This window comes from Oryza brachyantha, chromosome 3, assembly GCF_000231095.2.
Source record: "Oryza brachyantha chromosome 3, ObraRS2, whole genome shotgun sequence".
In the NCBI taxonomy this organism is placed as follows: domain Eukaryota; kingdom Viridiplantae; phylum Streptophyta; class Magnoliopsida; order Poales; family Poaceae; genus Oryza; species Oryza brachyantha.
In genome coordinates this window covers 26,163,851-26,189,051 of record NC_023165.2, presented here as the reverse complement: position 1 = coordinate 26,189,051, position 25,201 = coordinate 26,163,851, and the positions used below count along the sequence as shown (strand labels likewise).

At 45.7% G+C, this 25,201-nt stretch overlaps 5 protein-coding genes across 7 annotated transcripts; 2 read left to right on the top strand and 3 right to left on the bottom strand.

Moving 5' to 3' along the window:
* Nucleotides 1–1,493: 1,493 nt before the first annotated feature.
* LOC102714441 (CASP-like protein 5C1) lies at nt 1,494–4,148 on the bottom strand. Its single transcript, XM_006650592.3, has 3 exons — nt 3,582–4,148; nt 3,154–3,286; nt 1,494–3,050 (listed from the first exon to the last, which is right to left on the bottom strand). The coding sequence occupies exons 1-3, from the start codon at nt 3,722–3,724 to the stop codon at nt 2,856–2,858; spliced, it is 471 nt and encodes a 156-aa protein (XP_006650655.1). The 5' UTR covers nt 3,725–4,148; the 3' UTR covers nt 1,494–2,855.
* Nucleotides 4,149–4,782: 634 nt separating this feature from the next.
* Nucleotides 4,783–8,602, bottom strand: LOC102714164 (cold-regulated 413 plasma membrane protein 2). The gene is made up of 4 exons (XM_006650591.2): nt 8,142–8,602; nt 5,990–6,097; nt 5,526–5,596; nt 4,783–5,345 (listed from the first exon to the last, which is right to left on the bottom strand). The coding sequence occupies exons 1-4, from the start codon at nt 8,585–8,587 to the stop codon at nt 5,092–5,094; spliced, it is 879 nt and encodes a 292-aa protein (XP_006650654.2). The 5' UTR covers nt 8,588–8,602; the 3' UTR covers nt 4,783–5,091.
* A 2,452-nt stretch (nt 8,603–11,054) lies between these two features.
* LOC102713887 (pentatricopeptide repeat-containing protein At4g14050, mitochondrial) lies at nt 11,055–20,305 on the top strand. 2 transcript variants are annotated; one of them, XM_040522264.1, is made up of 3 exons: nt 11,055–12,014; nt 19,596–19,887; nt 20,146–20,305. In XM_040522264.1, the coding sequence occupies exons 1-2, from the start codon at nt 11,125–11,127 to the stop codon at nt 19,645–19,647; spliced, it is 942 nt and encodes a 313-aa protein (XP_040378198.1). In that variant the 5' UTR covers nt 11,055–11,124; the 3' UTR covers nt 19,648–19,887; nt 20,146–20,305. The 2 variants fall into 2 exon arrangements, with proteins under 2 accessions (XP_040378198.1, XP_006650653.2); XM_006650590.3 differs by lacking the exons at nt 19,596–19,887; nt 20,146–20,305 and adding an exon at nt 16,999–17,063.
* Nucleotides 12,064–14,995, bottom strand: LOC102713612 (BTB/POZ domain-containing protein At5g66560-like). The gene is made up of 4 exons (XM_015834761.2): nt 14,650–14,995; nt 14,489–14,558; nt 12,900–14,222; nt 12,064–12,820 (listed from the first exon to the last, which is right to left on the bottom strand). The coding sequence occupies exons 1-4, from the start codon at nt 14,748–14,750 to the stop codon at nt 12,278–12,280; spliced, it is 2,037 nt and encodes a 678-aa protein (XP_015690247.2). The 5' UTR covers nt 14,751–14,995; the 3' UTR covers nt 12,064–12,277.
* A 779-nt stretch (nt 20,306–21,084) lies between the features above and the next one.
* LOC102713340 (thioredoxin-like protein HCF164, chloroplastic) lies at nt 21,085–24,210 on the top strand. 2 transcript variants are annotated; one of them, XM_015834698.2, is made up of 5 exons: nt 21,085–21,355; nt 21,643–21,861; nt 22,582–22,685; nt 23,020–23,383; nt 23,676–24,210. In XM_015834698.2, the coding sequence occupies exons 1-4, from the start codon at nt 21,176–21,178 to the stop codon at nt 23,300–23,302; spliced, it is 786 nt and encodes a 261-aa protein (XP_015690184.1). In that variant the 5' UTR covers nt 21,085–21,175; the 3' UTR covers nt 23,303–23,383; nt 23,676–24,210. The 2 variants fall into 2 exon arrangements, with proteins under 2 accessions (XP_015690184.1, XP_006650652.1); XM_006650589.3 differs by having other exon boundaries at nt 23,020–23,356; nt 23,676–24,207.
* The last annotated feature ends 991 nt before the right edge of the window (nt 24,211–25,201 follow it).

Below are 25,201 nucleotides of genomic sequence, written 5' to 3'. Positions count from 1 at the left end.
CAAAATCCGAAATACATCATTGCACATATAGGTCTACTAATGGGTCGGATGAAAATAGATTAAATGGGTTGGTTTTAATTTGGATTGTGTTTGTTTGGGTGCAAATGGATTATAACTTCAAATGGTCTGGATTGGATTGGGTTATAGAGACAAATGGATTAGTATGGACTGGATTTGGTTAGGTTATTTTAGGTTCTAAATGGATTTAACCCGTAGAGGTAAATGAATCCTTTAGTTGGATAGCTAATGGATAAGATAATAGATATACGTGAGGCCCGTATGTAGAAATCGACCAAAATTTGCACAAAGTTGTTTTTATACATAACAGATCATCTCACTAAATTTCAGTCAAATTTGATAAATTTTTATAGTGCGAACGCGCGTTTTAAAATTTTAGGTCCGAGTTTATACATATCAAATGGTGTATCCATTTTGTAAGGGTGGGTTGAATCCATTTTAACCAAATGGGTTGGTGCGGGTTGGGCTAAAATTAAAGTTGGATTGGTTTGGATTGGATACCAATGAAGAATAATTGGTGCGGGTTAGTTTGGTAGACTAATTAGCAAAGAAATGGATTGGAGTGGATTTGGATTGGATTACAATCTGATGGCAGGCTTATGCACATACAAACATTCGGCAAAACATCATGGCTCAAATCAGTTCACTGTAAACATGTTTGTAAACACGGTTGCACACACAATAGTGTCGCAAAATGACTCATGGATGCACATACAAACATTTCGCAAAAGAACACGGGTTTAAATCAGCTAGCTGTAAACATGTTCGTAAACATTGCTAGTGTACCATGCATGATCTAATCTAACCAGCATCCGATCTAGAAATTGAATTCAGCAACTAGAAAATAGCAAACATCATCATTGTATATAAGTACACTAGTTATCCAACCAAACCCCAACTTGTGAACACTGGTTATCCAGCAAAAGCAGGCTGTGGAGCATGCAAACCAGCCGATCTTGCCCCTAGATTTGGATGCGTCGAACCGTCCAAGACTTGGGACAGTCTGGTCCCAGAGGCAGCAGCATGCAAACCCCTTTGTGTTTGCTCCTCTGCGAAACTGAGTTCAATTATACTAATCGCTTTCTTGCAGAGTTTTAGCACAGGCTGGAAAAAAGCAGGCCAAATTTTAGGGTTCAGAGAATGGCTCTCGACCAGAAAAGGGGGAAACCACGTGTTGTATTGCCTGAATTCCGATCTGATCCTGTCGTCGTTCATGATGCGTTTGCAACATGCAGCTGCAAGGCACTGCAGTAGACAGGAAGCATTTTGGCCCTAGCAGGGCGTTCTTGCCGGGAACCAGCACGAGCCGATAATTATTGCAGCAGGGATAGCTGAACAACAGGGTTGGGCATGCAACTTTGGCCTTTTGGAGTGTGATTAGTACTGATTAGGTAGGTGATTCTCGAATCATTTTAAGTAACGTATCCTGCAGAATTTATGGTTACCAAGAACATTAGACTATACTAGGCACGGAGATTTCACTTTATACAATATCTGCATCTTTCAAAGTTCTGTATATAATAATAATATGTTGTCCATTTTATAGAACACGTTGATTGAAGGTGAAGGGTACTGAACTGAGAACGGGACATCAGAAAAGTGAAAGAATCTGGGCCGACCATGGGCCAAGTGGTGGCCCATATAGATAGATGAAGGAAACGACGGGTAGTGTTGGGCCTTGAGCCGAAGGCCTAATATTTTGGGCCCGTGTGGCCTTGCTTTCTCCAATAAGAGAAAATTTGGCCTATTAAGTTTTGTCTGATAGGACTATGCGAATAATGTGGCCTATGGGCCCTGGCCCACTTTTGAAGATGGCCCGTTTGGATCACCAGTGCTACTAGCAGATTGGACTTTTGCATATTAGCCCTCGTATTTCTCGCTCTCTCGTCGTCCTCCTCCTGCTGTCGTCCGCCGGCGGCGACGGTGATGCCTTCCGCCGCGTCGCCAAAGGGCAGGCATAGCCGTGCCGCTCCCCCCCCCCCACCCCAAAATTCTCCGTCCCCGCACGGCCTTTCCTTGCGCGGGAAGCGCAACGTCTCCGGGTACAGGGCAGGGGAATGGCATGGTCGCCACGCCGCCGCGCCGGTCTCCATCCGCAACGGCGACGCGCCGGCAGACGGCAGTTATCCGTCTTCGACAACATGGAGTTTTTCTGGCATCCTTCGCGCTATATTCTCCCGTATCTCCCCCATGGGCAAGGCGCAAGCGCAACTTCGGCGCCCGCAGACTCGTTCGCTTAGTTTCTTACGAGGCGCGCACGCTGTCATGCTCCGTTCTTCTCGCCTGTGAACTCTGCCGCTAGAGCCACCGGAACCTGCACTGAAGTGAAGCATTGAGCTGATGAGCTGCTCAGCGCTCAGCGACTCAGTAAACTCGCCTAGTTCAGTGGATGAATTTCTGGCGATGCATTATGGTCCGCAACCTGCTCGACGAAATGGTAACACTGTATTTCATTCCTCTGTCTTGGGCATCAGAATCACCAAGATCAAGCCGTTGTCACCAACCAATTCGTGCCAACATCATTGAATTGAGCGAGGTAATATTTCTATTTCAGGTTAGTGGACATTTTGTTTCTAATAAATTTTAGAGGACTTAATTATTCTAGCATAGATGGAACAAAATTGATGTTCAAATGCATTCATGTGAAGTGTAACTTTACCACTATTCATTCATACGCAAACTAGCTAACCGATCAAATGCAGGTTTTTCAGGTAAAAATGCACAAAAAGAGGACTTCCAAGCTATAGTGCTATGCACGTACTGTATCCAAAACCATGACTGATTGGAATAATCATACTGGAGTTAGGATGCTATCCTGAATCAGCAATCGGCAGTCGTCACCGGGAGGCAATGAACCAGAGGTTGAAGAGTGAGGAAGCGGCTGTCAGGAACCAGGACAAGAAAGCCATCATCGCGGAGAGCTGATACCTCCCACAGAACCTGGGAGAGCAGTGAGATCCATGGAATTGGAGCAGGAGATCGATGACCGCCGCGCTTGAGCTGGCAGCTGCTAGTGAGAGTATTGCCAGGACCTGAAAAAGGGCGTATGCAAAGTTCTTGGAATTCTCTCTGATTTGCACAAGTGAGTGGGAAAATATAGAGCTTTTTGAGTACATAAGGAGCTGTACTACATACCCAGTCTCCGATGACGACGATGACCATGACACCTGGTACCCGAAGAGGGCACCCTACAAGTATGGAGTACATGTCGATCATGGCCAGCGTGCAGCTCCAGGGGATCACCAAGCCCATGATTGTAACTAGGAAGCTGCCAAGTTTACATGAAATTCAACACAAATAACTATGGACAAGAAGAGTTTCAAGGGATGGAGCCTGTAGTGGCAGAGTGGGTGGAATTTGTTTGTGCTGCCAATTTGAGTGAAGCTATGTAAGGATAAGGTTGCATCATAAAACCAGAAGGACTATAAGTTTAACCTGTCTAGTGATCGATCACTGGGCTAGAACCATGGGCATGCATTCTCATACATATATGAACAAAGTTGAGAAATCCAAACAGAAGCATGCAGAGCTGAAGTGAGTAGCTACTGGTACTTGCTACTTACCAAAAGGCAGTATAGCTGAAGAACTCGACGCCGACGGACATGAACAGCAGGGACGCCGACGAGAAGACGGCCTGCCCGATGCGGAGGCCGAGGCTGCCGGCGCTCCCGACGGCGCCGGCCCCCGCCCTCTCCCGGTTCTCCATCCCTCGGCAGCGCCCTCACACCGCCGGCTCATGACATCCCATACGCGCTACAGTGGTTCCCGCTTCCTCAGCGAGCCTACCGTCGCCGCCGGCCGGCCGGCAGCCGGCTGCGTGCTGCTCTGTGCGAGTCAGTTCTTGACCGGTGCAACGGGTATGGGGAGTGAAGGCTAAAGGAAGACGAGAAGAAGAGAAAAAAAAGGCAGGGGACAAGATGAAAAGGCCGGAGCTTTGGGTGGATGGATACGGGGGCACGAGCAGCAGCGGGAGGTGGAGCTGATTCTTGATTCTTCGTTTCTTCCCTTTCCTCTCGATTGCTCGCCCTCTCTCGTCGCAGCTCGTCATGGTTACTGCTTTTGACTTGGCGTAATTCTCCTCCTCACGTTGCTGTCTCCACCTGGATCAGAACAGATTCTTCTCTCTCTCTCTCTCTCTCTCTCTCTCTCTGTCTTTTGTGCAGAGCCCTACTCGGAGTGGTACTCTAGCAGCTGAAATGGCACAGGCTGATTGCACTCCTATAACGCTGATCACGACATCTGGGAGGGAAGATGTGGCAGGAACGGAACCAAGCTGGGCACGTAAGGTAACGTACTGTGTTGTGTTTGGAGTACTCGATTCGATCAGTCGTGTTCACTGATTGCAACAGCGATTATCCAGCGTATGGACACAAGGTCCTCTTTCTTGCATGTAGCATGTCCGAGTGGTTTGGATCATCAGAGTTCCACTACCAGTGAAGAATAATGCCTGAGAAAAAAGGCGGGAGGATAGCAGCCGGGAAGAAGGGAATGTGCTGTGCCTCCCACCTTGTGTGGTCGCGCCGCGACGAGGAAAGAAAAAAGGAGCAGGAAGCTTTGAAAGTTGAAACGACGGCAGCGAGAAAGCCAGGTGTGACACTAGCCCAGTAGCGTCCACAGCTGCAACTGTAGCACACGGCTCACCCCACTTGACCCCCAAAAATGTTCATGAACAAAATTACAAATAGGTCTGCCTGATTACTTATCCAGAAGTAGCATTGGCATTTCACATGACAGAGTAGCAGCACATTGTTCAGCAGTAGCACCGGGGATACTCTTACAAGAGACCTTGGATAAAAGCTCCTCAAATTTACAGAAGGAAAACATATGAATTTATTGACGCTTGTACAATCGGGGCTGGAGAACACAGCCTGACAAGCAAAGCTACAACAAACGAATATGACAAGGAAATGTGCATCAAGAGGCAGGAGGTCCAAACATACATTATCCATCACCTCAAAACGATATTGCTACCAGATCACCAGATACCAAATCAACGCACCAGACATGTACACAAGAACGAACTGCGATCGATCGGAGGCTGGATGCTGCAGGGTGGTGCTGAAGCGGTGGCGCCTACAGAAAGTTCAGCACTAGGGCCCAGACAGGGTATATGAAGAGCAAGAGAATGCCGATGCTGTTGGACACTCCGTTACCCTTCCTGAAGGCGTTCCTGAATCCACCTGACGCCTTGACGTGCTCTTGAAGCAGGTAGCACCCAATGATGAGGCATATGAAGATGCCGACTAAGTCGCCTCGGAAGGTGCTCGCGAACAGGTTTGGGGCAACCACTATGAGAAGGATCACAGCTCCAGGCAGCTCTAACCAATCTAATGAACAATGATAAACATTGTTGTCAAATCCATGCGAATTTTTTGTCAGACTAAAGCAGAAAACACATTTTGACAGTATCGAACAAGCCTTAATAGTCTCATGAAAGAAAGGGAAATGTAACGCATATGTATATCCATGCTTTGATAGGGAAAAAACCACGGTTCTAGAAAGTATACCAGGGAAGTGGCGAGGAAAGAAGAGACGGAGGATCACAGCAATTATTGCAATCCATTTTCCAACCTCTCCCCTGCAATTTACACATTTAGTGGTAAGAAAATTTGCTTCATATATCTATACGTGATTTTGAATACAAAAGAACAGTACATTCTATTTTGTAATTATTTACAACTATAGCAATATTCAATAGTCCTCCAACCAGGCCAGAAAGTATAAAAATCTAGCTTGATCTGCATATAGCCTGCTTTTTTTTTGAGGTGGGAATATAGCCTGCTTGGATCTTATGCTTATAAAAAAAGTAAAAAATTACATTTTTTAAAAAACAAATCAACAGCTCTTCCAAAATTTTGTTTTGACCAAGATTATCATTCAATACCTAATCCCATGATGCCAATTGTCAGTTTACTAATACATCTTTCATGTTATGTGGGCTAAGAAATGCAGGTAGTCTGGCGGGGTATACCTCAATAGAGAAAACAGCCCACCAGGCAGTGTAAAGAAAATGTAAGGGACCAAGAGAGCGGTTAGCATGTTGGTCTTCCAGTTTGTCCGATCCAATATCAGGAGGTACCTGCAGAAGAAAAGAACAGAGGGGGTTCAGTAAAATGCATAAATGGCAACTGACAAGTGACAATATAAGGACTGTTATCAGGTTAAATGAACAAGAGAAGTTCTGAACTAATGGTCTTGAAAGTAAAGACTGAGAATACCAAATGAAATCCATCAAATTAAATTTACTAGGGTTAATTAGACCTATACCATTATAAATATGTCAGTTTAGAAAAATATCATTACAATTCAACAAATTGTAAACATGTCATTATAATTCTTGCTTTATTAGAAACATGACATTTTATACGGTTTAAAATCATTTGGTCCCACGTTCAGACCAATATATTTTCCTATCACCTAAAATGCCCTTCTCCATCTCTTCTTCTCTATCGTCGGCGTGCTTGCCCCAGGACTTGGCGATGGCGCGGACAAGCGCTGTGGACTCATCGCACACGGCGAGCCACATCTCGGCGCGGCGCCGGGTGAAGAGCTTCATCACCCACCGCCAGAAGGTCCCGTAGAGCGCGAACGCCATGGCGATGGTCGTTGGCCGGCGCCGTCCTGCTTGAGAGCATTTGGGCCGGCTTCGCACTGGTCGGAGTAGATGGCGGCGGGCAGTCGGCGCGACGATGGTGGTGGCGACGGCCGTGACGATGACTGCGAGTGGCCGGCGCGGGATGGCGTCGGGCGATGGCTGCAGGCTGGCGGCACTGGCGAAGGGGTACGGCGGGCTGACACACCTCCGGCTGCACACGTTCGTCGGAGTACACGCGGGAGGTGTTGCAGGCAGGCGCAGGATGGCAAGTGCATATGAGCTATGCATGTATACGTGTTCCGTTCAACCACAGGAGGCTGCAGACGCTGCACACGTTCACTGTGTCAACGCTGGCGTACGCGCCGGAGGTGCTGCAGGCAGGCGCAGGACGGCAGACGAGGAAGCTGTGCGTGACGAAGCTCTTCAGCCGGCGCCGCGCCGACTTGTGGCTCGCCGTGTGCGACGAGTCCGCGGCGCTCGTCCGCGCCGTCGCCGAGTCCTGGGGCGAGCGCGCCGACGATGGAGAAGGGTATTTTAGGTGATAGAAAAATATATTGGTCTAAATGTGAGGCCAAATGATTTCGAAACGTATAAAATGGCATGCTTCTAATAGAGAAAAATTATAATGGTATATTTATAATTTGTTGAATTGTAACGGTATTTTTCTAAACTGACATATTTGTAATGGTATGGATCTAATTAGCCCAATTTACTAAGGGTGATGTCACATCACTTGCACATAAAGCGTATTATTATTCACAAAGCACAACTCCATGTATGGCGGTTGCTCTACTCTTCCCATGGTACATTATGCCAATATCAGTGTCACTCATATCACAACACAAATTCACAATTCAGTACACCACCATCACCAGTTCATTACATTGCATAAAGTGGAAAAAAACATTAATGTGTAGAAGTTGGGCTGGTAGGATACTACAAGCTGCTGTGTCTTTTCACTTTGATGATGCTTATAAGCCAAAATTTCAATTTTCAACCTTAAATTTAGAATTGATTTTTAGACTTTTTAGCTAGGCTTTCAGATCACTAAAAATACGTATACGAAAGTTTTATTCACGAATTATTTTTTCTTTGCTAATATGCTGTCCCCCTTGGTAACGTGCACTTGTGCCTTGACTTTCTGCTCACCTGTTCAAAAGATCAAGCTTGTGAATCGAGCACTAAGCGCACACATATATCATACTATTGCCCAGATTCCCCTTATTAATTTGATACAATTGCAAAAAATCTGGCGTCTCTCATGGAGTCAATGATATCCGGTACAGCAGTGGCACTACCAATCATCCCTATCCTCAAAATGGTGGACATTTATTCTCAGTCCTAGGCAAGCGAAAGCAAAAAACGAGCTCCGATCCTCCATGCCATGTCCCAATGGACCCAATCCACAATCCAAGGAGCTTTTCAGCCCCAAAAAATGGAGGAACCGGCTCGCGTTCGGTCCTGTGCAATAGGACACCGATAGGAAGAGGGGGTACGAGAGAAAGGGGGAAAAAAATCGGTTACTGACACGGCGGCGAAGAAGGCGAGCCACTTGAGGAAGGTGGTGCCGAAGCCGAGGCCCCCGCCGAGGAGGAGAGCGTGGTTGGCGAGCTTCCGCGCCGCCACGCTGATCTCCTGCAGGTCGGCGTCGATCAGCGCCGCCTGCGCCGCCTCCCCGCCCGCCGGGTCCGTCTTCAGCGCCAGGTATGACATGAATCCCTTCCCCATCGCCGACGACGCGGCTTGGCCTCCTCCTCCTCCTCTCTCTCTCTCCCCCTCTCGTCTTCTCCGCGCGCGGACCGAGCTGTGTCTGCCTGCTCTGCGCGAGGTTGGGATTGGTTCGTTTTGGGCTTGGTGGTCTGGTCGTGTCGATGGGAAGTGTACAGGTGGCGCTGGATCTGGACGATTCCGAGGCAGCCTCGTGGGACACGTGGAGGGCTCCAGCAGGGTCCTACAGTATTTGGATGCATGCATTATTCTACACCTCACTGTTTTGACTTATTCCAAAATACGAATATCGTAAAATATACTCGCTCCGTTAAAAAAAATCAATTCTCCGGTTTCCGTGTCCAACGTTTGACCATCATCTTATTTAAAAAAAAATTCAGAAAATTAGAAAAAAATTAATCACACGTAAAATACTATTCATGATTTATCATCTAATAAAAATAAAATTATCAATCAAATTTTTTTTAATAAAACGAATAGTCAAAAATTATAGATAAAAGGTAGAAAATTGGTTTATTTTGGGACGGAGGAGTAAGTCACTGTTTATAATCATACCAACCTCATCGATCATAACCCTCTTTAACGCATTCATTCCTTATTTAATAGCTTAACGTTATATTTTCTCTTCTTAATTTTATTCATTCTTCAGTCTATAAGTAATTATATTTTAAAACGGATCGGTGGATATATTATAATTATTATTGATAGATAACTCACTTTTAGCATATTATTTGTCTTTTGTTATTTGGATGGTAGGCACATTCCTTTTCTTCGTTTTTCTCCAGCTGTCACTCCATATAAGCGTATAGGCAAAGAGCACGTGTTAGCCTACGACAGGTTTCGTGTACTATCATACTTGGTTTTTATGTTTTTTTTTCCCGACGATTTCATACCCAAATGTTGATAAGCCGATCGATGTGAATCATTACCTAGACATTTAGAACAATGTCAACAGTGCTTTGAAACTGTGTAGCAGACGTGTCAGCCACGTGCTCCACACACACCACCGATAAAAATAGTCATAAGAATCGATTTAGCATATCCAATCGTGGCCAAATTGGACGCATAAACAAAAAATCAATAATGCAGCCTCAATCGGGCAGATCGTCCTACCCATCGGTCGAAAAGGACACTAACGGACTGACCATTCTCGTCATACTCCCTGCCTCTGCATTTTTATTTAACGGCATTAACTCAGGATATACGATCATCTATTTTATTTAAAAAATAACATTACTTATCAATTATTTTATCATGATTTTGTTCATTATTAAATACTACCTCCGTTCGTTCCATAATGTTTTTTTATAACGTTTAACTATCCGTCTTATTTAAAAATTTAGTATAAATATAGAAAATGACAAGTTTTGCTTAAAGTTCTTTTAATAATAAAGTAAGTCACAAGAAAAATAAATGATATTTTTATAATTGTTTGAATAAGATAAATGGCTAAACATTACGAGTTATATTATGAAACGGAGGGAGTAATATAACTTATAATTTTATATATTTAAATAAGAATTTTAAATAAGATAAATATTTAAATATAGAAAGGGTACATGTACTAGTAATCAACTCATTAATTCAGCAATCAACCGACGATCCAAGTCCAAATACTAGTACAAATTTCGACGTCGCTGTCTCCCACTTTATTTCTGGATCACTCTGCCAGCTCCTCCATGGCATCCGGGCCATCTTCCCATGATCGTGTCGGTGGCAAGCTTGATGTGAGAGCTGACCAAAAACGCCCAACGGTTTTGCCGATTTCGCAACTGGTGTCCGTTCGTCCGTGGCTGCGCGGTGGCACGTCGGCATGCACACCGAGAGAGAGAGAGAGAGGGGGAGAGAGATTGAGCTGTGTTCGTTTTGTACACGTTGTTTGTGTTATCTGAAGTGAAGGTTGCGTTGGCTAAACACGGCCGGCCGGTGGCGTACGTAACGTAAGATCCGTTCTGTTTTCGTTTATACCGTTTTGTTGTTGGGTTGATTTGTAGCTAGCGTACTTTAAGATCGGAAAACCGAGAGCAGTACGTACATTTGTACGGGAAAATACGGGAAAATAAGTATGGGCTTATTGGGCCAGCGAAGGTACGTCTACGTGCCAGTCCTTTGCCTATGCATGAAACTGAGGGAAAAGTTCATTTGCTTTATTGTTGCCTTGTCTGTGTCCTCTGAAAGTAAGTTCACTAGCATAGCTAAATACTAGCTCTAATTTATTTATAGTTAATCTAATAGCTAATTCATACAATAGCTACCTATAGAACATTAGTACATGGTTCCACATGTCATATACATGCTATGTTTTGGAGTCCGTGCAGCTGACTACAAATTAGTAGCTCGCCTTTCTTCTATCATTTCTTATCTCTTTAAAATATGCTTGTAGCTAGCTTATACCCTGCTATTGTACCTGGAGGTTGCCTTGTCTGTACACGGCCAGTGTCGTACGTAAATCCGTTATGATTTCGTTTCGGCGGCCAGTTTATTGTTGGGTAGCAGCCCTACATTCGTGTAGTGTACGGCGTACGTTATTTTTAGCTAATTAAAGCCTTTCATAAACTGGGCCCATACGGAAAGTGTCTATTGTTGTCCAGCCCAGTAAGCATCAGCGTCTTCTTGCGACGGTCGCTCGGCCCAATAAAGGGTTACATGGGCCGGATGCGTCGGCCCCATCGTGTTGCTCGCTCCACCGGCTCCGGTTGCGCCTTCCACTTCCGACGGCGACCCGCTCCCTCCCGGCGCGAGGCGGAGATTGCTCCACCACGCCCCCCGCATCGCCGGCGAACATGCTAGTATCTCCCCGAGTCGCAGCGCCGCCCGCGCGTCGTATATCCCCTTCTGCAGCCGCTGCGAGCCCCTGCTGCCGCGGCTTCCTCCCGGCGCCGGCGGCGGGGAGTCGACGCCCCCGGGGTGGGTGCCGCTTGCTTCTCCACTCCGCGCCTCCCAGGGCCGCCGCCGCCGTCACGGGTGCTGAACGGAATCCGCGTGCAGGGGGGTATGTGGATCGCGACGTGCTCAGGAGGCTGTGCCAGGAGCCTAACCCAGAGGCAGCGGTTAACCTGCTCGACGAAATGCTCCACCGAGGCGGCGCCGGCGCGTTGGCGGACCTCCGGCCGGAGGAGCAAGCCGCGGTCCTCCATGCCTGCGGCGAGGCGCGGTCGCTGTCCTCCCTCAGGCGGGCTCATCGCCTGCTGTCCAGGTCCCTGCCCGGGATCGCCACTCCCATCCTGTGCATGATCGCCACGCTGTACTGCAAGCTCGGCGCCCGCGGCGACGCGCGGCGAGCGCTCGAGGGAGCGTCGAGGCCGCCGAGGAAGTTGCAGGAGGACGGCGACGAGGCGAAGCGGCGGGAGGCGTACGAGAAGGTGCGCGAGCTGCACGAGGAGATACGCGCGGCGGGGTACGTGCCGGACACCCGCTACGTGCTGCACGACATCGACGAGGATGCCAAGGCACGGGCGCTCATGTACCACAGCGAGCGCCTCGCCATCGCGTTCGGGCTGGTAAGCACGCCGCCGGGCACCCCGCTCCGCGTCATCAAGAACCTCCGCATCTGCGGCGACTGCCACAACGCCGTCAAGCTCATCGCCAAGGTCACCGGCCGCGAGATCGTCGTCAGGGACAACAAGCGGTTCCACCATTTCAAGGACGGCGCCTGCTCCTGCGGGGATTACTGGTGAGCCGTCTATCCACCAGTTCTGCCACTGCCATCCATCAGTAGTTGAGTTCTTTCACTAAAGTTTGTAAATCACTTTGGTTAGCCAACGTATGATTTGATCCATTGGCCATCAAGATGACACTGAACAATTGTGCACAACTACAATTCAATGATCAAACACGGTAAAACTCAATAAACCTTCCATTTTCCACAAATCTAAGTAAAAAATCAACACAACAAAAACAAGGAAGTGAAAGCTATGATGTGCAGTTTGGAAGAATTCAGGGGCTCTGCTCGATCCGCGGCCGGCGAGGACGCGCCACCACCGTGCGCTGCTGTGACTGGCACACCTGCGCCGGGAACTTGCACCCGAATCTCTTCGTCACCATTGATCCCCACCGCCCTTCCATCGCCGGCGTTGCTCCCCTCTCCCCCGGTGTGCTGCCGCCACCTCGCCGGTCCATCTTCTCAATGGCTCTCCTCATGCTGGTGCACTCACGCTCCAGCTCCTGCACCCGGTTTCGCATGCTGTCCATGTCCAGCCTCAGCATTTGGTTCCCTCTTGTCGCCACCCGCCATGTTCCACCGGCATCACTGTCGCCTTCTTCCTCCCCTTGGCCAGCTGCCCCACCTTCGTTCGCCATGATCGTCCGTGCAATGGCTCGACGCAGCTGGAGCTGCTCGAAGAAGAGCACCTGCACCACCGTCCGCAGCGGCAGCCGTTCGTTCTGCGCCGCATGCGTGCAGGCCTCCAGCGTCAGCTTGCGTCCGTCGACAACACCACTGATCTTCTCCTTCTCTTCTTCCCTCAGTCCAGGATGAGCCTGAGATCGTAACAGTCACTGGTAAGCAATGGCATTGTGCTGAAAAGGGAGAGAACACGCGAGGTCAGTGTTCGTTCACCTTGAGATAGATGTCGACGGCACGGTAGAGGCCGTCGTCGTAGACACGGGCGCCGTCCGGCAATGCCCAGGCGAGGTCGCAGAACTTGTCCGGCTTCAGATTGGCATCTGCAGCGATCTCCCCTAGGTAGGCATCCATCAGCCTCCCCACCGAGAGCATGGCTCGTCGGCTGGCCTCTCTTCCCGGTGTCGCTGGCTCGCTGCTGTCGTCGTTGCCCTCGTCGGCGTCTCGGCCTTCGAGGAAGTAGCGCACGATGCGCTCGACGCAGTCGACGTCGTAGAGCGTCTCGACGAGGTAGGAGTAACTCGGGATGAGCAGGTCGTCGACGGCCGCGTCGGGGAGCCTCGCGGCTATGCGCCGCTCGAGCATGTCGCGGGAGGACTCCGATGCCTGCAGGATGCTCGTCGTGCGCAGGAGTCCGAAGAGGACGCGCGCCGTCGTGGCGCCCATGGCCGTGCCGGTGTGGGCGTTGCTCTTGATGGTCTCCTCCGGGAGGTTGGCGATGACGGTCTCAAGAAGCGCCTTCTGCTCGCCGTCCGATGACGGCGGAGCTGCAGCGGCAGCAGTGGCGCCGCCGCCGCCGCCGCCGCCTATATGCCGGCCAGAGCGTGACAGGCCCGGGATTGAGCGCTTGGCGTAGGCGATTAGAGCGCCCTCAACGATCTCCGGGCCGACGCCCCTCTCCTTCATGGCGGCAATGACACGGGTGAATGTGGCGAGGGACAAGCCGGCGAGGTCGTCGAACCACGTCGCCCCGGCTCCGGCATTGTTCTTGCGGCGCGGACGGTCGGCGCCGCCTCCGGCGGCATCGGTAACGGGCCAGCCGAAGAGGGCGGTGGGCGTGGACGCGGCGGCCTTGGCGGCGATGGCGTCGACGCAGCGCGACACGAGGCCGAGGTTGTCGGCGAGGGGGAGGAGACTCTCGCACGACCTGAGGGCGCGGATGGCGTCCCTCGGGTTCCTCAGGACGGTGTGGGAGATGAACCTGTCGGCGCGGGAGATGAGGTTGTCGTCGGAGTGGTCGTCGGACATGCCGAGGCGCTCCGCGGCGCAGCGCAGCGGAGCGGCGGTGGCCGGCGTGAGGTCGAGCTTGACGCCGTAGCAGAACTTGGCCGCCTGCTCGAACGCCTCCGCGCCGCCGGGGAAGGCCGGGAGGCGGATGCGGTGCACGTCGGACTCCTCGTCCGCCTCCAGCACCACCTCCTCCTCCCTGATCTCACCGGCATCCTCCTCCTCCTCCTGCTGCTCCACTCCACCTGCCGCGCGCGATTCCCTGTTGGTGATGAGGTCGTGGAGCTTCTTGCTCCTCGACATTAACGGGAACTGCAGGAAAGGCACTGCCTTTAGCAGCTAATTCTCGATAGCAACAACTGCAGAAATTCTTAACACACTTTCCACAGCCCGACACCAAGAAATGGACCACACGAACTCATGAATCATGACAGAGATTTGCACAGGATTTAGCAACAAATTAATTGAGATCAAGGAAAAGAGGTGCTCAAGCAACAGAGTCCATGCATCACGGAGAGGATTGGGAAAAAAAAAACTGGGAAATTTATGGAGCGGCGTGGGCGATAGGATTCACCAACCTTGTGGAGATGGAATGTCATGTCGCCCACCTCGATCACGACGTCGCTGGGCAGTCCGGTGGTGCAAAACCTGACGAACACAAGACACAGATTAGAGATCAAAGGACAGCAAATCGGTCGCAGAAACCGGTGACAGAGACAGAGCTCAATCAGTCGCTTGCCATGCTTGGCCTTTGGAGCTGCTAGATTGCTGCTGCTGCTGGTGGTGCTGCTTCTCCTCCCGGGCAATCTCCCTGGAGCTCTTCGTCTTCCTCCCCTGCATCTCGTGATCCTTGGAGGAGCGAAGCAGACAACAGCAATGGCGAAAAAAATAGAAAAAAAAACTCTGCTTTGTGCTAGGGCATTTCTCGGAAGAAAGGAAGGGTGTGATGTTTTGCTGTCGCTGTGGAATCAGAGAAGGGGAAGGAAGGACATCAGGGAGAGGCGAGGGAGCTCGCAATAATGGTTTACTATTCTGATGCTTGGTTTTAGGTGGGAAGTGAAGGATTCCCAAGTGGGGGAAGACGAAGACAAGATGGCATTTTTGGTTTTTTGAATGCTATTCGGCTTGCCTCAAAAGCACGTATCCTCCATTAGCCCTTTATTTATCCAACCATCCGTACTTGCTTTCACTTAATCTAATGCTTTATCTCTTAATCTAATGCTTTACTGTCTCTTTCTGCAAGATTGTCATCTACTCTATGCAGCGACAGTTATAAACTTGTTTTACGTAAGTACAAAATTCACCACCCAGCTACTGCTCAATAGTGGAGTAATTTTTTTTTACTGCTGTCTTCGTTCTTAAATATAATGGCTCCATTGAAACGAAGGTAATTTTGAAAGATTAGGTTTGTATGTAAAAAAAAATTATATATGGCCTTTTGGAACTAAGAAATGTCTCTTCCAAATTACTTTAAAATTTCGTAGTAATGCATCAAAACATAGGAATCTTGGAGAATTTCCAATATGAGGCCCAACCTCTTGAAAAATTACTTTGTGTCTATCTATCTTTTAATTCCCGAGTTTTTTCTATGATCAATCTAAACAGTTACTGTTACAACTTTCGCGTGTTTCTCCAATACATAGGATTTGGTGGATAGAGCAGTCTAATGATGCATCCTATCTTTTTGTTTTTGTTTTTTTATAAGTCAAAATTTAAATTTTTAACCTTAAATTTGGAATTGATTTAGGGATTTTCATTAAAGTTTATTTTTCAGCCTTGGCCTTTTATATCACTAAAAATATTTATATAAAAGTTTTATTTATAAATTATTTGCAAGTATGTTGTTTGGCCTTTGTTTTGATAATACAACATTCCAAAGGATCCTTAAGAGTTCTAGGTTTATTAAGTATTAATTAAGGTTAAGAAGAAAAAGTATGACGTCTCTTAATAAATACGAGAGGAATGAACGGTGGCAGGGTGGGTAAAGATAAAATGAAAAAAAAAAGGAAATGATTGATATGCCAAGTAGTAGTATAAATAGTGTCACAAACAACTATGTTTGAAATGAGATTTAAAACCTAAATCTGTTGCCCTGTTTAGTTCCTAAATTTTTTTTTGCAAAAACATCCCATCGAATCTTTGGACACCTAAATGAAGCATTAAATATATATGAACATTAAAACTAATTATGCGGTTATGGAGGAAATTGCGAGACGAATCTTTTGAGCCTAGTTAGGACGTGGTTAGTCATAAGTGCTACAGTAACCAATATGTGCTAATAACGGATTAATTAGACTCAAAAAATTCGTTTCGCGGTTTCCAGGCGAAATCTGAAATTTGTTTTATAATTAGACTATGTTTAATACTTCAAATATGTGTTCAAAAGTTTGATGTGATGTTTTTGAAAAAGATTTTGCAAACTAAATTAGGCTGTTTATATTTTGGAATGGCGCAGTATGCTTGGAGCTGTCCGATCATCCGTATGAGATCATATGTACAGTAACACTGACACAAGAATTTAACTACAGTACCCGGAACTCATTTATAGAACCTTTCTTTTTCTATAAATTTGCATTCCTGCTAGGAAATACTAGGGTGCATTCCAAAACAAGCACCATCTATCGGGTAGAGTTTCAACATCCAATATTTTAATATGACGTGGTCATCTTTTCGCTTATACTTATACTTATAAGCCAAACATTAAATTTTAAATTTGAAATTGATTTAAAATTGTTTATCATTGTTTTTTTAGTCTTGACATTTAGATCGCTAAAAATATATATATAAAAGTTTTTTTTCATTTACAAATATGTGCTGGAAAAACCAAGCAATCATCCCAAGATTCAGACATCATCTCGATAAAATGAAGTCATGAACCAAAGGCACCATTATTTTAACCTCAAGTGACCGCGGGTCAGGTTAATTAAGTACTAACAACGAGAAGAATGAAGGAATCTACGGCACAAGCGCACAATAGACCATGGCAAAGACTGTTCCTTTTTCTTTTATCCAGTACCCAAAAAATTTTACACGTCTTGAAAGTAACCAACATCCATATACAGTATGATCCAGCCATCTTTTTTGTCAGCCCAAGGCCAAGAAGTGCTCTGAAAAACCTGGATTTTGAACTTTGAACTCCAGCTGCCGCCCCTGCAGAGAGCCGAGGGAAGATCATCGTCTGATCGGACAATAATAAATGTGAAGGCGTGATCCGGTCATCAAGACTGGAGGTGGTGGTGTCCTGGCGTACCTGCCAGTGTGTTACTGCCTTTCTCTCTTTTATAGCTGTACATGGAGAGATGCAGGTTACTGGTGGATGCAGTAGATTACAAGGCAACAACTCTGGAAGGTGAGCCCCAAATCCGGCTGCTTCCTCACCGCCTGAAAAAAGAGAGGCTTCTGTGTCAATACCCAGCACTCGTGCCAGTGGTATGTCAGTGTAGTGCGTGGGCGTGCCTGCGTGTGCTGGACATGGACCTGGCAGCGCCATGGCCTGGAGGACACACCAAAGGAGAAAAGGCGCAAAGCCAACAACACTAGCTACGACAACCTTAACTTTGCTCGGATTCTGCAATAGATTGTTCAGGAGTGCGTGTTACTGTGGAACTGTGGAGGCTTGGCATGACTGCATGACTCATGGCACGACTGCACAGCATCAGGCTGTAGATGTCTGTGGTTGTATGGGCATTGGTTTCAGCCTCTCTCAGGTCAGGGCTTGTGGGTGATGAGGTTGCAGAAACCCACGGAATCTAGTAGCCCAGCAATGTGCAAAGGCAGCGAATAGCTTGCTTCAACTTTCTGAAAGTGTTCAAAGCATTTTCTCTCAGAAGTGGCCTTGTTTAGTTTCCAAAATTTTTCTCCAAAAACATCACATTAAATTTTTGGACACCTAAATAAAACATTAAACGTAGATGAATCAAAAGGCTAATTACACAGTTATGAAAGAAATCTTGAGAGAATCTTTTGAGCCTAATTAGCCCATAATTAGCCATAAGTGCTACAGTAACCAACATGTGCTAATGACGGATTAATTAGGTTCAAAAGATTCGTCTCATGGTTTTCAGGCTAGCCGTGAAATTTGTTTTTTCGTTCGTGTCCGGAAACCCCTTCCGACATCCGATCAAACATTTGACGTGACACTTCTTCTAAAAATTTTCTCAATCTAAACACCACCAAAAGTGTTCAAAGCATTGGAGTCCGAGAAAAAGGCTAAGGTCAAGAACCATATCAGTGCTACCGGTACCGTGGCAACATTGGAGTACCATTCTATGGTGGTGTTTAGATGAATAAAATTTTTGAGAGAAGTGTCACGTCAAATATTTGACCGGATATCGGAAGGGGTTTTCGGACACGAATGAAAAAACGAATTTTACGGCTAGCCTAGAAACCGCAAGACGAATCTTTTGAGCCTAATTAATCCATCATTAGCACATGTTAGTTACTGTTGCACTTATGGCTAATCATGGACTAATTAGACTCAAAAGATTTATCTCAAGATTTCTTACCTAACTGTGTAATTAGTTTTTTTTCATCTATGTTTAATGTTTTATTTAGGTGTCTAAAAATTTGATGTGGTGTTTTTGGAAAAAAATTAGGAATTAAACAAGGCCTATACTCAGGAGTCTGAAAGTTTGATGTCCTCAAGCCAGGTGAAGTCGTTTCTGATGAGTGAGTCCGGTCATGTTCATTAAGACTGATGTGTGCTATAGTCATCATGAACTTACAGCCCACAACGTGTGGTTCGGTCTGTCCCTTTCGCATCTTGTTCATTCCATATCAAAATTACGTTTACCCTGTCAGGAGTAAGAAACTAATCAGGAGCGACACATTAGCATGGAAGCAGTTTTTGTTAGAGATTACAATGCAGATACTGGCAATCTTGGAGAGGCATGCCATGGACTATATGGGGTGTGAGCGACTAGTGGTGTGTCTCAGCTTTGTGAAACCTTTATGGAAGTAACAGAGAGAGTCATTTCATGCGGTCCTGCTCCAAGCAACCTTTCCCGAGCCTTTTGTAGTTTTGTTGATCCACTGCCTTTCCTAATCTTAAGGTAATGAGTGTGCATGCTTTGACAACTCTTGCACTCTATGCATTCAAGAAATAACATACTTTCCATTGTACAGTACTTTGCACACCCAGATATCCTTGCTTGGGTGTACTAAATTTAGCCTTCGTCATGTTAGTAGAGTCTACCGACTAATATGCTTCCCGAACTATTAAATAATATGTTTTTTTTAAAAAAATATAGAAACATTGCTCTAAAAATCATATGAATCCATTTTAAAGTTTTTTATAGCCAATAATTAATTAATCATATGTTAATTGCTACTATTTTTACGCACCGGTTTCTTACCCAACAAAATAACATGACCTATGGTTACTCCTTTGTTCGTTAATAATAGTATACCTCTGTCATAAAATAAGATTATTTTTGTCTATTAGTTTGTCTTAAATATTATTTTTGAGTAGATATTGTATCAAAGTTTGTAAAAACAAGGAATACATACATTAGGAATAAATTAAGTATGTGATAATTATATTGGGATTTAATAAAATCTTTTAGCTTTTATATTTGTATGTATATGATGAGTGAGAAATAAAATTATTTTGGGACGGAAGAGTACTGTAATAAACATGGAGTACAATGTACCGACATTTAAACTCACAACATGTTCATCTGACAGGACTTATGAGGCCTACCCTGATTGTTCCTTCGTAGGAGCAAAACACTATTGAAAGAGGACAAACATCTCAGTACCTGCATCTGCAAAATGGGGGGTGGAAATGAAGAATTTCCAGAGCAGAAAAGTTACAGCGGTAACAGCACGGAGCAAGGGACAAAGCTTCTGAACTGGCCTAAACAAATCCATCAACATTCCCTTCACAGCTAGTGTATGTATCAAGCAGGATAACCAATCAGTGTATGATTGTACGCCCACAGCTCACATGCCGCACAACACTTGGACGCATTTGCAGGTAAGCGTCAGTGCTAACGCACAACTGGAGGCAGTATAAAACTACAAATAGTAGTATATAACTATATACCAAGATCTAGGCGTGTAGCAAAATGTGGGCCTCTCTTTCACTCTCTCTCGCACAAGACTTGACCAACCTCTTCTGAAGAAATAAAAATGAATACGCACAACCACTGTCCACTGCCCATTATTGCTCTCCCGGTATGTTTGCAGCATTTGCATCTCGTTCAATTGATGAATTCCGCTTTGTATTCTGCAGGGACCCGGGGGGCATTCCTGATGATGGAGACAAACAATCGGACAAGCCCAGCTTGGCACGCAAGCGTGCGTACATGCATTGCATGCTTTGCATTCAGGTGGTGTTTAGATTAAGAAAATTTTTAGGAGAAGTGTCACATCAAATATTTGATCGGATGTCAGAAGGGGTTTTTTACACGAATGAAAAAACGAATTTCACGGCTAGCCTAGAAACCACGAGACGAATCTTTTAAGCCTAATTAATCTATCATTAACATATGTTGGTTACTGTAGCACTTATGACTAATCATGGACTAATCAGGCTCAAAAGATTCATCTCAAGATTTCTTACATAACTGTGTAATTAGTTTTTTTAATTCATCTATGTTTAATGCTTCATTTAAGTTTTCAAAAATTCGATATGATGTTTTTTTTAAAAAAAATTAGGAACTAAACCAGCCTTAGCTGCATGGCAATGCCATCGGGCGGTGGACAGAATGATCGCCTGCATCATCGCCTCCGCCGCTGGGCTTGCCTGCCTGCGTGTGACCCGATCCACCGGTCAGCTCCAGCTGCGCGGCTAGTGCCGGCAATCATCCGGCGGCCACGGGCTGCCGGGCCCCAGCTCGGCTGGGCTTTCGTCTCCGTCGCACGACGCGCGGCGCGGCGCGGTTTTGTTGGGGAGTGGGGAAAGGAGGAGTTTTTCGCGGAAAAAGACAGTTTTTGTTTTTCTTTTCGCCGGCGAGCGAGGCTGGAGTGGCTCGATGGTTTCGCCGGGCAAGGGCGCGATGGGCCGGAAGAAGTATGGTGCTGGACTGACTGCTCGCGTGCTGGGCTTTTGTTTGCTCTGGAGCCCGTTTCGTTGGCACGGCTGCGGGCGACGTGGCGGTGCGGCGGCCACCCACATCATCATCGTCTCCCCCTCCTCGGGGCTTTGACCCTTGCCGGGCCGGGTGGTCACTGCCTGCACGGTAGTTCTTCTTCCTCCTGCGCCGTGCCGTCTCGTTGCAGGCTAACGTTGGGAAGAGAAAACCAGGGAGATATCGGGGAAGATGGCGGTCGTGGCCTCGAGGTGTACGGGACTGCTCCTCCCCGACCTCCGCACGAGCCTTGCTGGCCTCCGCCGCCGCTCGACGCCGGCTTCTTCTCTCAGCCTCCGCCCGCGACGGGGTCGTCGCCGGTTGGGGTCCCTCGCCTGCGTCGCGCCGCCCGATTCGGCGGAGCCGCAGACGGTGAGTCCTCGAAAAAAAAAAGTTGAATTTATATATTTTTTTCCGTCGTTGTAGACTCGTAGTGTTGTTCTATGGAGTATATATTGCTTGCTGACTTGTTGACCTGATGAAAAGGCATAAAATTTAGCTTCTGGGACTTTACATTTCAATGACCCCAACTATACATGCTAATTTGGGGTTAACTAGCACAGAGTCACAAATACGCTTCATGTTTACTAGACTAGTTCAGTAGCTGTAGTGCTATACTTCAATGACTCTGAATATTGATGGTTTCTTTGCTTCCTCAGGATGAGCAGGCTGCGAAAGATGACTCGACTGAAGATAAGGCTGAGACAAGTAGTGCATCCCAGGATGCTGGGACTCCAACTTTCCCCAATAAGGATCTCAGCAGAAGGATAGCTCTACTCTCCACTATTGCAGCTGTGGGCCTCTTTGCATCTCAAAGACTCGACTTTGGAGGCGTTTCTCTCAAAGATCTTGCTGCCAATGCTACTCCATATGAAGAGGTTAGCAGCTCCTAACGTTTCTCCCTTGAGGGTTATACTCAAACCATTATTACTGGAAGACAGAAGTAAACAATGCAGAATTTCTACGTGCTAACAGTTACCCCGCAATGAAAAGAACTGGGGGAAAGTTTGCATTGCAATGTTATGTACTTAAACAAAGTAATTCATATGCTTGTATTGGACTTTTAGCATTTAAGAGCCACCCATTGTAGTAGCTTTTTTTTTGGGGGGGGGGGGGGGGGGGTGGGGGGGGGGATTGACCAAAACCTTTTGTGTTCACTAAGGAAGATGAACACCCAAGATGACAATTTTTATGTGTGCTATTTGAAACACAAAATTCATCAAGTTAAGATGAGAAGATGTTTCTGGCACTAGGCAAGCTAAGTTAAACATCTGATCATTTAGGACAAGATTTTGTTTTGGATGATAATTTGAAATGTTTTGTTTAGTAAATGTATTATATTATTCCATTAGTTGGAATGCCATCATTTCCAATTAATAGATTTTTTAACTCTTCTAATTAATAGATTTGACACTGTTACATGTTAAAACTTTCACTTGTATGACTTGTCTATTGTTTAATAGGTATGCATATTTTCTTTCCTGTGCTATGGCGACTAACTTTAATGACAAACAGTCCTTTAATGCTGGCACTTCAAATTGGCTTTTGAAGACATTTTTTTACATGCCTCTGAATCTAACCTGATAATACATCTGCAGGCTCTTTCAAATGGCAAGCCCACTGTAGTGGAGTTTTATGCAGACTGGTGTGAAGTCTGTCGAGAGTTAGCACCAGATGTCTACAAAGTTGAGCAACAGTACAAGTAAATCCTCAGTTTTTTCTCCTGATGAATAAACTCCTTTTTGAATGTCTGCCTTTCTTCTATCTACTTATATACAGATTATTGAATACACCACATGTAGAATTTGAGCTAATAGCTAGACCTCTATAACAATAAATTGGAAGTGCTTGCTCTATTCATAAACTGATGGACCACAATTAATCAACTAGTTTAGAAGTCCTGTTCAAAAGGTTTCCTCCAGTTTCTATCAAAAGACATTCAACCTGAGATACAATTACTGACTGAACACCTTTTTTTCATTTTTTTCCCTTTAATTTTCTCTTCAGTGCTCATTACTTATAAGTCTTCTTCCCAGGGACCGTGTCAACTTTGTCATGTTAAATGTTGACAACACAAAGTGGGAACAAGAGCTGGACGAGTTTGGAGTAGAAGGCATTCCTCATTTTGCCTTTCTGGATAAGGAGGGAAATGAGGAAGGCAATGTTGTTGGGAGGCTTCCAAAACAATATTTTCTTGATAATGTGGTTGCTCTCGCTTCCGGTGAATCCACTGTACCTCACGCACGAGTTGTTGGTCAATTCTCAAGTGCAGAATCCCGAAAAGTTCATCAAGTTTCTGATCCGAGAAGCCATGGCTAACAATAGCTTGTTCTGGTGATTAATTTTAGTTGTAATGCCAAGACCTATGGACAAGTAAGTCCTCGTTACTCTGTTGAAGAGGTACTATGGGCTGTCTGCCTGAGCACTAGCATTTCTATTGTCTATTACATGACCCGCCAACTTATTTCGCACACTAAAATCTCCTGCTGACAGAAACTTTGAGTCTTTATGGAAACAACCTTTCCAGCCAACATATTACATAATACTACATTTTAAGAGTTAAACTCACTTGTTATAAATATGTGTTATTTGAATGTTGTTGTTGTCATTGCCGTGTTCTCTCACCTGTATATCGTCTTGTGCTTCCATCTACCTGCATCTCGATTTCTAAAAGATGATCGAATTCCTGCAGGAGGCAATTCTGGGCTGCATGCTTATTCCTGGAACCAAGGACTATGGTGTTGGATAGAGGTGCAGAGCTGGCCAACTCGAGAAATCCCCTAAAAAATGCAACCGTGTTCAATTGTACTATATGATTTTGCTGGTGGATTCAGGCACCCGGCTACAACTTCGATATGTTGGTGATATTTGAACCAGTGCAGCTCTGCACACGTATTTACATACTGCAAGCTGCGAGCATGCACATGTTAGTACATTGTTTACCATTAGTTAAGACTTCAATAGAATGATTATTTACAGGAGCTTACTAAAGTTTATGTGATATATATGCTTCTTCTACTTTGAGCTTATTAATTGAAAGAGATTTTTTACCATCCTTTAAAAAGTATCTTAAGGTACCATATTTTTAATGTAAAAGTTTAGAACCTTGAGGTACATTAAAAAGTTATGACCTGTGTCGTTTGGCTCCCACTATGGCTTCCCAAATGTAAGTCTACTGGATGAAGCTCCATGTGTCTTATTTGATTTTTTTTTACTGCCAAATTTAAGTCTACTGGATGAAGAGAGAATCGTGACTCTGGCTGTTTATCTCCACTCTTGGTACTTGGTAGAATTCTCAACTCTCGATCCAATTCCCTTTTCTGTTCGTTCGCATGAAGTCGTTTGGACTTGACAGTGAGATGAAAATAACAAATTTCAATTTGTTCAAAATATACTACTTTTATATGTCATATACGAAGTCAAGTGTGGATAATGTATTTTTACATGGCTACGTAACATCATCTTATCTATATGTGGATCTTTTTATTGAATTTGGATGACTTTTGGTAGAGGTTTATACGAGTTCTCGTCTAGGTCGGGTTTTTTTATCGCATATTTACCCTTCTTTTGTCCACAGCGAAACCAATCTTTAAATCTAAGTAAAAACAAAGCGGCCTGTCAAGCTACAGATCAAGCTGGATGGAACCGCATGTACCGCGTTACTGGCAGTCTAGACCCTGTTTAGAACAAAAGAATAAAAACACGGGAATAAAACAATAGAAACAATACATGGTGTAAAGTTAAAATTAAGGAATCCAACACACAATAAAAAAATTAAGGGATGACGTGGATAGACAGGCGGCTAATGCACGATCGACTATAATTTAATTAGATAAATAAATTTTTAAATGTTAAAAATAAAATTTAACTTATTTGATTGAAGAGTCCACTTGTGTCTATCCATACACACGCACGACTAGGCGAAATGAAGTCAGGGGCAGCGTCGGTGTCAACCGGAAGCAGCTCGAGCAGGACGCTGAGAATCTTTCGTTGTTTCACCGTAGGGGGGCCCCGGTGGTCAGTGGCGAAGCATACAAGAAAGGGGTTTTTAGGAATCCCCTTGGAAAAAATTTTTAACTAAAGTTTATAAATTTTTATCATATATTTATTTCTCCGATTCAAATTTAGATGCCCGTGCCATCTTCTCTGTTTTGCTGCCTCTGCTGGTGGTTGTGGTTGAGTGCGGCAGTAGGACGTATTGGTGGGCCGTGGGCATGG

What these genes read in the sequence shown, in the direction of transcription:
- LOC102713887 (XM_040522264.1), top strand. Translation starts at nt 11,125, where the DNA reads ATGCTAGTATCTCCCCGAGTCGCAGCGCCGCCCGCGCGTCGTATATCC. An exon ending in TGCTCCTGCGGGGATTACTG is followed by an intron (nt 12,015 to 19,595) that starts GTGAGCCGTCTA and finishes TTCATCTGACAG; the next exon opens with GACTTATGAGGCCTACCCTG.
- LOC102714164 (XM_006650591.2), bottom strand. Translation starts at nt 8,587, where the DNA reads ATGCATGCATCCAAATACTGTAGGACCCTGCTGGAGCCCTCCACGTGT. An exon ending in GGGCTGTTTTCTCTATTGAG is followed by an intron (nt 5,597 to 5,989) that starts GTATACCCCGCC and finishes TGTAAATTGCAG; the next exon opens with GGGAGAGGTTGGAAAATGGA. An exon ending in CTTTCCTCGCCACTTCCCTG is followed by an intron (nt 5,346 to 5,525) that starts GTATACTTTCTA and finishes ATTGTTCATTAG; the next exon opens with ATTGGTTAGAGCTGCCTGGA.
- LOC102713340 (XM_015834698.2), top strand. Translation starts at nt 21,176, where the DNA reads ATGGCGGTCGTGGCCTCGAGGTGTACGGGACTGCTCCTCCCCGACCTC. An exon ending in ATTCGGCGGAGCCGCAGACG is followed by an intron (nt 21,356 to 21,642) that starts GTGAGTCCTCGA and finishes TTGCTTCCTCAG; the next exon opens with GATGAGCAGGCTGCGAAAGA. An exon ending in AAAGTTGAGCAACAGTACAA is followed by an intron (nt 22,686 to 23,019) that starts GTAAATCCTCAG and finishes TCTTCTTCCCAG; the next exon opens with GGACCGTGTCAACTTTGTCA.
- LOC102714441 (XM_006650592.3), bottom strand. Translation starts at nt 3,724, where the DNA reads ATGGAGAACCGGGAGAGGGCGGGGGCCGGCGCCGTCGGGAGCGCCGGC. An exon ending in TTCAGCTATACTGCCTTTTG is followed by an intron (nt 3,287 to 3,581) that starts GTAAGTAGCAAG and finishes TAAACTTGGCAG; the next exon opens with CTTCCTAGTTACAATCATGG. An exon ending in TCGTCGTCATCGGAGACTGG is followed by an intron (nt 3,051 to 3,153) that starts GTATGTAGTACA and finishes GCCCTTTTTCAG; the next exon opens with GTCCTGGCAATACTCTCACT.
- LOC102713612 (XM_015834761.2), bottom strand. Translation starts at nt 14,750, where the DNA reads ATGCAGGGGAGGAAGACGAAGAGCTCCAGGGAGATTGCCCGGGAGGAG. An exon ending in AGCTCCAAAGGCCAAGCATG is followed by an intron (nt 14,559 to 14,649) that starts GCAAGCGACTGA and finishes TGTGTTCGTCAG; the next exon opens with GTTTTGCACCACCGGACTGC. An exon ending in CCGTCGACATCTATCTCAAG is followed by an intron (nt 12,821 to 12,899) that starts GTGAACGAACAC and finishes TTACGATCTCAG; the next exon opens with GCTCATCCTGGACTGAGGGA.